Genomic DNA, 13,112 nt, shown 5'->3' with positions numbered 1-13,112 from the left:
ACAGAAATGCAGATTGCCCAGGGAGAGGTCATTGCTTAAGCTTATATTGGCTCAAACATAGATACTAAAGTGGGAAGGGACCTTAATGATCATCTGATCCAACCCTGCACTTTACAGATGGGGAAAATGAGACCTAAGGGAAGGACCTGCCCAAGGTCACTCGGTGATTTAACAGCGGCATCATTATTAGAACCCAGGTTTCCTGACTCCTCCATTCAGGGGCCTTTTCCATCCTTGACGGTCCTGGCAGAGAAAGCCCACGGGAGAGAATAGAGAGAGTAGGATCAGGCCAAACGCAAACTTGAGTGACTTCATCAATGACTGGCACAAGCTAGTCCCGCTGCCACTTGGATCTTCAGCCTCCAGTCTATAGCTCAGGAAGAGCGTCGTTCATTCTCTGGCTCCTTCCCATTCCCTCTTGATTCTGCTTCTTAATCATTCCCACACGGATGATGTTTATTGATTATTTACATTGCACATCTAGGAAACGCTCATCCACAGAGACGTTCATGCTCATTCATTCCTTGATGATGGGAGAACAAACCTGGAATCGCTAGAGCATGTGGTTGTGTCCCAACGCCTAAGGCAGGAGCAGTCCAGTGCTGGGGAAATGGAGAGAAGTGTAATAGGCAGGGCCCCTTTGGCTACTGAGGCAGCAGGAGAAAAAGTGGAGCATGATATGTCACTGTTAAGCCCACAAAGGCTCCTGAGAGATTACAGCCTAAGTACTGTTTGAAGGCTAACTAAAACGGACTTGCTGAAGTGTCTGTGATTGGCAGGCAGGCAGGCTGGGAGAGGATTAGGCAGGAAAGGTGATTGTGGGTATGGGGGGAGGGTGCCGGAGAAGGGCATGTTCAGTCAGATGTCAGCATGTTCTGGAAGGGAGGTCTCCTCTTTGAACCCAGCTTATTTATTCCTTAATCTTTGCCCCCTTCCTCCCATTCATGGCCAGCATTCTGGGCCCGAGCCTCCTTGCAGAAAGGGTTTGCCAGAGGGGCAGGGATCTGGGGAAACATTCCATGTCAGCCTCTATTAAATCTCACTGGACTGTCCCATCTGATGGTTAGTTCAGATGGTTCACTCCCCTAAAAAATACTGAAATAGGACTTGGCCCCAAAGAGCAGCAGCTCTGAAAACAAGGCCTTGCCTTCTCTCCTCATAGAGTTGTTTATTCATGACTGACAAAAAAAAAATACGTCCCTTAAAGCCAGCCCATGACAAATGCTCTGGTGTAACTGAGCAACTGTGTTGTCTTTCCAGGCAAGGACTTTTATCAGGGGGAGAGAGAGAGAGAGAGAGAGAGAGAGAGAGAGAGAGAGAGAGAGAGAGTGTGTGTGTGTGTGTGTGTGTGTGTGTGTGTGTGTGTGTGTGTGTGTGCATTCTCTGCTCCCACAGAGCTCTATTTAATCTGTGACTTCCTAGGACCAAGTTGCAGCTGGAGTGTTATTCCAAGAACTCAGCAACAGATGGTTTATGGAGGAGCTAGAAAGATCTAGGAGCAGCTTTGGGACAAGAGCCCGTTGCTAAGAATCTGCACTAAGCAAAACCCCACCGGAGAAAGTGTGCACATCATTGCATCCTTGGAGCTTGGGAATGGTCCAGAGGTTCTGCTTGACTGTGATCTGTACACACACAGACACAGACACAGACGCAGATGCGCACACACACACACACACACACACACACACACACACACACACACACACACACACACACACTTTCCTAGGGCTAAGGACTATGCCAACCAGACATCTGCATCTACCAGGACTTGGTCATCCCAACTCCTGGAAAGCTGACCTTGCTTCATGGTCATGGGACCCTGGGCCTACAAGCTCTATGGCCCACTCCCCAAAGAGAAGTCACTTGCCCCTGCCTAGAACCCCCTCTCTACCCATCCAACCTAGAATCAGCTTCCAGGACTTTCACTTGGCCACCCTTCTCCCCAATGCTCTGGATGCAAAATCAGCATCAAAAGATCTCCCCTTAGGTATCCTCCTTCCTCCCAGTATTCAGCACCCGTTCCCCATACACTCGCCCAGGGGCCTGACCACCCCCAGGATGATCTATACTCTTTAAATAATTCCTGGTACTAGCTTTCTTACCTATTATTTATCAATTCCTTCCTCACCCCAGGGTTTGGTTTGCTATTGTTTTATATGGAAAACAAAAATTGTATTAAAGTCATCTTTTGACAAGAGGAATATACTGTAATAATGGTTAGTGTTTATTTTTCACACTGTAAGTACCAAAGCTTTAGTAACATGGAAAGACATTAAAAAGAGATTTACAAACTGTAAAAGTATATGCAGGGGTGGAGACATATAACTATACACAGCAACCCACCCCTGTGGCCTTCGGTACCCACTGTCTGCCTCCTTTCTTCCTCCCACCATTTTCAGGCTTAATATGTTCACGCTGTATTAGCCTAAGAAGTAAAATCTCACTCCTAGACAAGAAGGAAAGTAAGCCAAAGGTTTTAGCCAGGAGTTTCCCTTCCTCGCCAGTCAGTCAGACATATATTTACTGAGTATTTACTAGGGACTCTGTCCCCAGCTCTGTGATGTACCTTGGTAGAGAAGGGGTAGGCAGGAGATTTTGTGATCCAGTGAACAGGCTTTTGTGTTCAGGAATCTCACAGTTTGCTCAGAGAGACAAAGTCCCATGGAGGAAACTAAGAGTGATACCAGACATCATGTGTTAAGCCTCAGACTGAGGGACATAGATAGTGCTAAGTGCCTTCAGAGTTCAGAACAAGGAGAGATCATTATAAAGAAAAGAGCTGTCACAGAAAGCTTCCTGGAGGAGACGGGAAACCAGCTAGATGCTTAAGGGACAAAGGTTTGGATAAGCCAATGGGAGAAAGAAAGGTGTCCAGGTAGGAGCACCAGCCAGAGTAAAGACATGGTATGGCATAATATAATGTAGCAGACCTGCCACCGATGCTTACTAATTGTGTGACCCTCAGAAAATCCGATCTTGCCATACTTAACAGCTGTATGACTTCAACAAGTCAACCTCTCTGGACCAGAGTTTCTTCATCTGTAAAATCAGGGGCTAGACTCAACCTCTAAGGTTCCTTCCAGCTCTAAATTTATGGTCTTATAAACCTGGTAAATGCTAGAGGAAAGTTACAAAACTGGCTTAACTGGAACAGAGGGTGTGTGCTGAAGTGGATGGGGTAGGAGCCAAGGTTAGATGGACAGAAGATTCATCTCAGTTTTTGGTGGTGGGCATAAATCAACTAAAGAGCTTGGGATTCTGCACTGACATCTCTGACCCTGTCCTGATGGGACAAAGATGACAAGGGTTGAACTCTTGACCTGTAACCATAAGGTGGCTATGGGATTCATTGGATTGGATTGAAAGGGATTGAAGTCAGGGTCATGGTTTCTCCCTCCTGCATCTTGGGCCTGTGGAAGCCAAGATATCTGCTTGATCTCTGCAGTGGTTGACCCGCCCAAGATGTAGTGGTCAGAGGTAGTTTGTTGTTCAGGTAGCTGTCTTCCCAGCAGAAAAGGCAGGTCACTTCCTAGGACTGGACTCACTACCGTATACAGTAAAGCTTGTGATTTGAACCTCAGAAGAACTCAGACAAACTCCCATCAACCATCCTAATGAAGACATTCTGGTTGGCCTAGAAGTCTCTCCTGTAGCTGAGTGGGATCTGCTATTGAGGAATCTTGTCTTGAGGGGGAACTGCCTAGGCTAGAGGCCAGGCAGTACCACAAGAGCCAGGCAGAATGACAAAGGTTGTGATTCTTTATTCAATGTGTTCCCTCCCCATAGCCAGGTGCCAGGGTACACCAGTGGTTAGAGACACAGGCTGAGCACTGTGGGAATAGACTTCTGGGCCAGGCCCCACCACTGAGTTTGCCACATTTCCCTTAAGAGCTATCATGTGGAAGAGGACAGAATCAAGTTCTGCTTGGCTTCAGCAGACAGCACTGAGACCAGTGATTAAAAGTTGCTGAGCAGCTGGTTTCAGCTCAGTAGAAGGAAGGACTTCATAACAATCCAAGCTGCCCAGAAGTGGAATGGGCTGCCTCACGAGGCACTAAAGGTGTTTAAGGTGAGGCTTGTGCTGCTGGAGAGGGAGCTCCTGCACTGGGCGGAAGGATGGACCGTGTGGCTTCTGGAAGGCAGTGGCCCCTGTCCAGCTCTGAGAATCTAGGATTTTGTGAATGGAGGCCCTGGGTAGGGACTTCTCCCATTCATGCAGACTTAACTCTGCTCAGCAGTTGTGGTTGGCACTTAAAGCGTCTCTGGAGGGCCTCCAGTCAAGGGAATTTCTAGTCCCTGTTCGCAGACATGACTGTGGGAGCAACAGGATGGGTTCAAAGCCTGCGGGCCCCAAACGTTGGCTCCCCTGAGCAAGGTTCAGAGAGCAAATAGCAGCAGCTTATGTTTGACCTCCCCAATCCCCCTTGCCTTTTTTCTGCCGGAGCCTGATCCTGACTTCAATACAAATAGAAACATCTGAATGTTAGTGCTTAGAGCAGGAACCTTAAGAGCAGAGCTTTACAAATACATTGGGATCTCAGAACCAGGCCCCAAATTTAGGAGCTGGTTAAGGTTTTCAGGTTTGAAGGATGGAGGTAAGGAGGTAGGAGGGAAACAGGTGGGGAACCTGCAGGCCTCAAAGCCACATGTGGCCCTCTGAGTCCTCAGGTGTGGCCCTTTGACTGTTCCCCACCCCTGTCATAGGGCATTTGTTTCTTAGTTCAAGTTCAGACCCAAAGTGGAATTGAGAATTCTTGATGGAGGCTCTGGAAAGATTTAAAGTCCTTGTGGGGGAGATGAATACATCCTGGGGTACCTGCCCTTTGTTGCTTTCCCTCAGGTTAAGGAAGGAACAGAGTTAAAGCCCAGTTTGATTCATTCATGTCTGAGGAGAACCCAGACAGGAGTCTACTGCAGCGAGTGTGGGTTACGGGAAAGGACAGAAGAATACGCTGCTGAACTGGGATAGGGAGAGGCTCTTGTGGGGGGTCCAGGAAAGGGCTTCCTACTGTCTGGGAATAAGGCAGAGATGTAGAGGGGATTACCTCCAGAGGAGAAGCCAGAATAAGGACGCTGTGGAAGGGACTATCATTCACTGGACAGACAGGGAATTGGTGAATAGTTGCTTGATATATCACCGATTTGGGGGCAGGCTAGCCCCCTGAGGTGTCAGAGTTCTTAATGATGGCAGAGGGGTTGGCGTTGCAGGAAAGCCAGTAGCTGAGACGCAGCGGGTGTTTCTTCCTCCTGTGTCCCATTGTGGATAGAAGGACCAGTACTTATTCTCAGAACTTGGCAGTTTGGCCCCAAAGCAGAAGCACATCAGTCATCACCTCAGAAGATACTTCTTACCTAAGGCATATATGCCTTAGCCCCGTTCCATAGCTAAGGGAATGATGAAAAGGACAGAAGAGGCTACTGAGGGAGCACCAATGCCCCATCTTTCTCACTTTTTCTTTTTAATTGAAGAGCACTTTGGTATAGGGAACTTCTAATGAGGAAATCCCCACGACCAAAACAGATCTGCAACTGTCTCCACCTTATGGTGTAACCTGAGGTACACCATGCTCAGGGTCACACAGTCTGAATGTGAGAGGCTGGACTTGAACCCAGGTCTTACTGACTAAATGGGACTCTGTATCCAGCATGCTTCTCTGACACTATGGTCTTTATCGCAGTTACTATGACAGTAATCACAGTTCACATTTCTGTGTCAGTATACAGTTCTTTCATCACAGCCTGTAAGGTACAGTACAGTGCACACTTCTCCTTCCTAGGTCCTCATTTTGCAGATGAAGAGCCCAAGATTCAGAAAGTCGCCCATCATTCCACAGCTCAAGCAGATCAGAGCCAGAATCCCAAACATCTAGCTTCTTGGCTGGGAATTAGCTTATTGGCAGAATTATAGGTTTGAAGGTAGAAGAAATCACAGATACCGTTTAGTCTTACCTTTTTATTTTCCAGATGGGGAAACTGAGCTCAGAGAGCTTAAATGTCATGCCCAGAGTCACAGGGGTAAAAAAGTGGCAGACCCAAAATACAGCCCCATCCTGACTTCTGTCATCATGTCCATGAGCATGGGGTAGATAGCCAGAGACCAGGAGGAAGAGGACTGTGGATACGCAGAGGCAGCGTTTGCTCCCCTCCCACTTCTCAGTGACATCCTCCCTCCCCCCACCCCCCAGGGAACAGAGAGGGGGTAGTGCTCATAGTCACTCTGTAAGGTGGGAAATCTTTCTTGTGTCTCCTCAGGTTAGAAATCTGTGCTACATGGTGACAAGGCGAGAGAAAATGAAACACTCCATCTGCAAACTTCAGGAACAAATATTCCACCTTCAGATGAGACTTATTGAAAAGGATCTTTATCGAGGTAGGAGCCCCTTCCTGGGACTGGAGATAGCTGGGTTGCCCTTTCCCAGGCTTTTGAAGCCCTTAGTCAAAGAGACAGTAGACAAAGAACCTCCTCCCACCCATGTTCTCCCCGCTTTCCAGTCTGAAACTTGGGCTGGATTGTACTTATTGCCCTTAACCCTTGGGAGATAGTGTATTTCAGTCAGTTACTAATGTACAAATTAGGCCAGGGGAGGTGGGAGACAGGCAAGACTGGGCATCAGGGTTCTCAGATTGGGAGGAAAGTTCATTTATTATAAAGACCTTTATTGAATGGTTTTTCTGCGCTCAGACCAATGCTTTACTCTGCTGTGGAGAAAATGGGAAGGAGTAAAGTTAGTCCTTGATCACAGGGAGCTACCACTTTAGGAAAGACAGAAGAGAAGCACTCATTCCCTACCCTCAAGGGACTCACAGTCTTCCTAGGAAAAGACACAAAATATTACATAGTATTATATTACTGCCAATTTGAATATAAACAAGGGATCGGGTCTCTGGGATAGACGATAAAAGCTTAGGGGGCAGTCAGTGTTGGCTTGAGTTGTCAGGGAAGGCTTCATAGAGGAGGCAGATTCTAAGCTAAGCTTCAAAGGATGTGCAGGATGGGTTGGTAGAAGTCCTCAATACCTTCTGTAAAACTAGAGAAGCTACCAGCTCCCTGCTCTCCCCCTGCAGATTCCCTCAAGAGCATTGTTTGTGAGTAAGCCCACAACTGCTGGACTGTGCAAAACTGCCCCCTAGGGAATGTCCAGGGTGGAACTGCTGGCTGGGAACTGCCAGAAAACCAGTCTCAGGCAGTCCTCTGCTTGGCTAGAAGCAGAGCTCAACGCTGAATTCCAAGAAGATTTGGGGAGGAGGGGTGCATGACTCTGTCTCCACTTTCCCTTCTTCGGTCTGTCTCCTCCCATCCGGATTCAGATGGCACACTCAGAGCAATTCAGAACAGAGGGCCAGTGGGCACATCTGGGCTGGCAAACTGGAGGAACAGTTGTCCTGGCACCGGGACCAATTTGCCTCAGGCTTGGGAGAGAATCAAAGGTTAAGCATTAATGTTTTGGCTTCTGGCTGCCATGTTCTTTGGGCTCTGACAGCTTGAGTTGTTTATAGCCCAGTGAGCCCCAGCCCCAGTGCCCCTGACAGAAAACAACCCGCCCAGTCAGTCTTTGGGATTTGGTTATATTGTCCTTCAGATACTGCTGGCCCGACTTCTGCCCTAGTCCCTCCCATCCTGCTCCAAAATTCTTTGAGTCTGGGAGTCAGACTTGGCTCGTACTCTGGCTAATTACCATCATTGTCTTTATTATTAATAAGCCTGAAATGCAGCAACAACCCGCCAGCCAGTGAGGGAGGGAGCTGCGGGTCTCCAGAAGCCTGGTGGCCCCCACCCCCTTCCCCACACCGCAGCTCAGCCCCATAAGCTGAGAGCTGCAGAGCCCTTTTCCAGCATCTGGCCCCTTGGCCAGCAACTCCAGCAGTTGTGTTTGTGGTCTGGACCTGTATCAAGCTGGGTCACATGGGCAGAGGGGGAGGTGGGGGAGAAGGGGAGAGGAGGGCTTGTCTCCGAGCTGTTGGGGACGGAGTGTTCTTTCACAAAGCTTCCCTCTGACTTGTTGAGTCGGAAAGCCACGTACATAGGGGGAGCTAGATGATACTGGCTCTAAAGCAGACCACCCTCCCAGTTCCCTGGGAAAAGCAGGCGGGGGAAGAGGGGGTTAAGGAGGGGAGTTTGGGGGATGGGCAGCGCCCCATAGGAGACTGCTTCAATAGGGCAGACTTTCCAGGGACCACATTGAAACTGGAAAGAGGGAGCCATCAGGGGAAGTTGTTTGTGGCCTAGGTTAGGAAGGCTGAGAACGGGACAGCTGACCTCAGCACTTTCTGCCTTCTGCAAAGCGCAGCCTTTTAATACTGCCCACTGCCCCAAGAGAAAGAGTGAGAGCAGGATCTTCACACCCATTTTACATGCTGAGGAACTGAGGCATGGGGGGGGGGAGTAGACTAATTCACACTGGCTAACTTAGGCTAGTTTGTTTATCCCTCCCCCAGGGGATTTCCATTTTTAGGGTGCCCTCTGTTAAATGTCCTAACACAAAGCAATAGAGAAATTTCATAGAGGAATTTGAGTCATCAGGAAGAGGCTGGGAAAAGAGATGTTTGGGGGCTTCCGGAAGAGGTAGAAGCCCCTCATGCCATAGCTGTCGTTATCAACGATGAATATATTACAGCCAAGATGGAAGAGTTTTCAGCGGCCACCTAGTCCAACCATGTCACAAAAGAAATATCCCTGTCAGCAGACCTGCGGGGGGGGGGGGGGGGGGATCGTTTAGCTTCTGCTTGAAGTGAGGGAGAACTCACTATCTCCCAAGCACGCACCTGCACTTTTGGACAGCTTTAATTGTTAGAAAGTTCACATCAAGGCCAAGCTTGCCTCTTTGCAACTTTTACAATCATTGCCTCAGTTTCCTCATCTGCAAAGTAGAGGTGGAGGAATCTTCTGCCCTGAGGGGAATCACTTGGTCTGAGTAGAGCAGAGTCAAGATGAGTATCCCCCAAGAGACAGCTAAGACCTGTCCTTTGCCAGGGAAGGCTAAAGCCCTAATAGGAGCTAGTTGTGTTGGAGCTACCCAGGTTCCTTAGCACCTGATCATGTGAGAGAGCACCATCTGATGAAAAGCGAGTCTGCATGGGCAAACTAAGAAATGGATCTTGAAAGGCAGTATGGTGACATCATCTTAGTACCGGTAGCCGGGAGACCTCAGTTAATAGAGTCCAGACTCTTCTACTAAGTCACCATGAGACTTTGGGCAAGTACGGTCCAATAAAAGGGGTTGGACCAGGTGACCTGGGGCCCTTCCTCCTTTAATGTTACATAATTCTAAGACATGGGATCATACATTTAAAACTGGAAGGATTTTTTGAGGTCATCTGATCCAACCACTCCATTTTACAGATGAAGAAACCAAGGTCTAGAGAGATTAAGTGTCATGCCCAAGGTTATACAAGGAATTGTATCAGAAAAGAATTGGAATCCAGATCTTCTAACTGCAAACCCAGTGCCTTTCTGCCACCCTCTTCTGCCTCTTTTGAACCATCCCTTCCCCACTATATCTGCAGAATTTCTTGACCTTCCCTCATTTAACTTCTCTTTTAAGCTCACTGGGCGTTTACTTAGCAAATGCAGTGAGGCCAGACTAAGCGAGGAGGAGGGAGGGAGGGTGAGCCCAGGGCATGGGGGAATGATGGATAAAGGGAAATGTGGCCCACCGTAGCAGAGCTCACAGTCTGATTGGGAAGACAAGACGTCTGTAGAAAACAACTGGAGAGTCAGAGAGGAGTATGTAATGACAACTAACATTTAAAAAGCCCTTTAAGGTTTGCAATGAATTTACAAACATTTCCCGATTTGTTTCTCATGAGAACTCACTGAGGTAAGTTCTACAGGTACTGCTATCCCCATTTTATGGAAAAGGAAACTGAGACTTGGTGGCTTATCTGTGGCAATATAACTACAAATCCAAGTCCAGCTGAGCTCCATCACACTGGCCCTCTCTTGGGTGAGACAGACATTCTGATCAAAGATTCAAAGATGTGACAATGAGTATGGGTTGTTTGGGGGGTGACTGGGAGGAAAGCAGCCTGGCTGGAACAGATAATTCACCCAGGAGAGTGGTGGAAAATAAAGCCGGAAAGGTTGGTTGAGGGCATCTTACAGAGGCCTTGAATGCCAGACTAAAAGAGTTGGGCTTTATCCTAGAGACAGTGAGAAAATATTACCTGACTTGAGTGAAAAGCACCTTTTTCATTAAAAATTTTCCATCTGACACCCCATACCTTGCTTGGGATGGGCAGCCTAACACCTTCCCCTCCAGTCTGTGCTTCTTGGGCCAGAAATTCCTTCCCCACTCACAGTCCTCACTATCCCAAAGACTCACGGCAAGCAGGCTGCTCTTTCTTCTGCCTATAAACCAGAAAAAAGTTCTTTGCTGTTCTCAGACTGGAGCTGTGGAAACACTTGGGCTGCTCCCTCACCTCCAGCTGGAGTTTCCCCTCTCCCAGGTCTCCTTCCAAGCCTAGCTCAGCCCCCAGGAACTTGGCCCCGCTCATTAATGACACAGGCCAAGTTGAGAGGTCCTAGCTCAGTAAGGTGGTGGTTGACTGCTCCATTATGATATCATTCAGCTTGATTGGCACTATTTGGCTAGGTTATTATAATCATCTGTACCATGCCAAGGTGCTGTGACTCCCAGGCACTTGAAGAAACAATTATTGGGGTGTTGCCCTTTCACTTAGTCATATGATCTCATCGTTTCTGGGTCTATGTATAGAATAAGGGGGTTTCATGTCCCACAAATAGACCTAGAGTTGGGATAGTCCCTCACAACTTGGCTCCAACTGATCTTGCCAGGCTTGCTAAATACTGCTCCCCTTCACATGCTCCATAAGCCAACCAAAACGCTTCTGTTGCTGTTTCTCAGCACGCAGTATTCCCTCTGCCCAGCCCTTGCATAGGCTGTCCCCTCTGTTAGAAATGCACTCCCTCCTCACCTTTTGTAATCTACTTTGCTTCTTGAGTTACCCTCTTTGGAACAGGCCAAAATTACCCTTTCTTTTTAAAAGGAAGATCTCCAGTGGTTAGACTTCAAGTCTATCTGAGCCATCCTCCCACTAAGACAGCCTGCAAGCTTCCATCAGACTGGGCAGTCCATTCTCAGCCCCACTAGCCTGCATCCTGCCCTTCCTTTGGAATAGATGAATGTTTGTCCAAGCAGTTATTGAACTAGGTAAATTCCTAGTGTGGAGGAATTAGCATAATGGTTTAGGAAAAGACAAGAGTTCAGGAAACATGCTGGTGGGGCTGTCCTGGGGAAACAGAAGGTCTAGAGGGGCCCTGCTTCTCAGAACAGCTCTCCCTCCCAATTCATTCAACATTAGAAGCCAGTGAGAACATTTGATTTTACCTTTCCCATAGTACCCAGCATAGTAAATATCTGAATTGAAGTCACAGGAGGGAGTTTTCACTTCCAAAAGTCTTGAATTGTCTTTAATTCCCTATAGATGCTCAATGAGAATATTGGTCCCCTCCCCCTCTACCTATGGGAATCACCCAAAGAAGTTACAGAGGACCCTCACCCACCCTTGTCCAAACGGACTTCACCTAACCTGGATAGGAGGCATGAGCCAGCAGTGAGAGAAGCCCTTTGTCAGAGGGGACTTCACCTGAGGAGGCCAGACACAAGCCTGGATGAAGAGGAGGCCAGGGGTTGGGGGTGAGGAAGGGGAAGAGTCATCTGTCAGCCCATCCTTGGCCCATTTTAATCCCTCGTAGAAGGGTCTTCGTGAGCTTGTCATACAACCCTAGCTCTCCGAAAAGAGAAGATCCCAGGGCTCACTCGGTCTCTTACTTAGCAATTCTTCTTTAATACTCAGAGGAAGTTGGGGTGGGGGGTTGTTTTGTTTTTTGGTTTAGGAGCCTTTTTTTATTTAATATCATTGAAATACTGTTGTTTTTTTAAACACAAATCAAAACAAACACCAAGTCTGTCAGCTTTCTCTTGGATGAGCCTGGCAAAGCCAAAAAAAAAAAAAGCCTTAACCTAAGTAGAGTTGGCTGTAAAGAAAGTCTGCTTCTTCCAACAGCCGAAAAAAACTGAAGATTATTCTGAGGGTTCCCCTTCCACAAAAGGACCTCTTGGGCCTTCAGAGATTCCCCAGAAAGGGGGCCTAAGAGCCAGCTTCCATCTTATACTGCTTTCTAAACAGAGCCACCCTACTAAACCCCCCAAAAAGCTACCAGATGTGCTCAAGAGGATCATAGATTTTGAGCTGAAAGGAACCTTCTAGATCATATAGTCCAATGCTAGCATTTTACAGATGAGCACACTGAGACTCAGAGAGATAAAGTAATACCCCAAGGTTTTGTCACGTTCAAAGCAAGTTCAGTATAGTATCTATTTAGTAGGAGAAAGTAGGATTTGTCTTTATGAACATAGCTGTCTCAGAAGTATCTGTGGCAAGAAAGTCGGATTTATTCTTGGCTCTACTTGCAGCATTTAATGTTTTAGATTTAGCAAGAATGAAGTTGGACTAACAATGAGGATGGAAAAGAGGACACCCTCCTCCCTTAGCCAATCTCAGGGCTCTCTCCCTCTCTCTCTGTCTCCCAGCCTCCCTTCTTCCCTCCCTCCCTCTCTTTTTCTCTCAGTTGGGGGGCCAGTTGGCAAAGGTATCCCCAGTTTGTAAAGTCCTGTGTGCAACACAGCCCGGGAGAAGGTAAATACAGGCAGGGTGAGATTCTGACCCTCAAAGAGCAGACACCTTAATACATGCCAGAGATCATCAGAGTGTTCTGCTTCTGACCCTCAGACAAGCCCTTCTGGGATTCCCTATAGAAATGCATCCTACCTCCTTGGAACAGAATTCATATCTGTTTGTAAATTCCTCTCCATATTTTTCCATCCACTCTCCTCTCCATAGGTCCCATGTAGACATACCCTTTAAAGACCTTCCCTTTAAAGGCCAAGACCAAGGCATAGCTCAGGTGTATGAGCCAGCCAAAGGTTTGTGTCAGTACCAGATCAAAGGCTTCATCCCTGGGGCAGTGAGGACTCAGGACAGGTGGAATTCATCCCTTGACAGGGACACACAAGAAGGTAGAGAGGTTGCCATCTAATGTCTGATTATTTCATACTTCCTGAAAGCATCAGCATTTGGTGAAAATACCA

General features: G+C 47.7%; 1 protein-coding gene across 7 annotated transcripts in view; it reads left to right on the top strand.

The window, feature by feature from the left end:
• JADE2 (jade family PHD finger 2) overlaps positions 1-13,112 on the top strand; it is a 179,242-nt gene that overhangs the window by 151,487 nt on the left and 14,643 nt on the right. For all 7 annotated transcript variants that reach the window (XM_072629921.1, XM_072629925.1, XM_072629923.1 and 4 more), the window contains one exon: positions 6,253-6,370. In XM_072629921.1, the coding sequence (XP_072486022.1) occupies positions 6,253-6,370 (118 nt within the window). The remainder of the gene's footprint in view (positions 1-6,252; positions 6,371-13,112) is intronic.

This window comes from Notamacropus eugenii, chromosome 1 (genome assembly GCF_028372415.1).
Source record: "Notamacropus eugenii isolate mMacEug1 chromosome 1, mMacEug1.pri_v2, whole genome shotgun sequence".
NCBI lineage: Eukaryota > Metazoa > Chordata > Mammalia > Diprotodontia > Macropodidae > Notamacropus > Notamacropus eugenii.
Note: the sequence above shows the minus strand (reverse complement) of the source record. Positions and strands in the feature narration are given on the sequence as shown.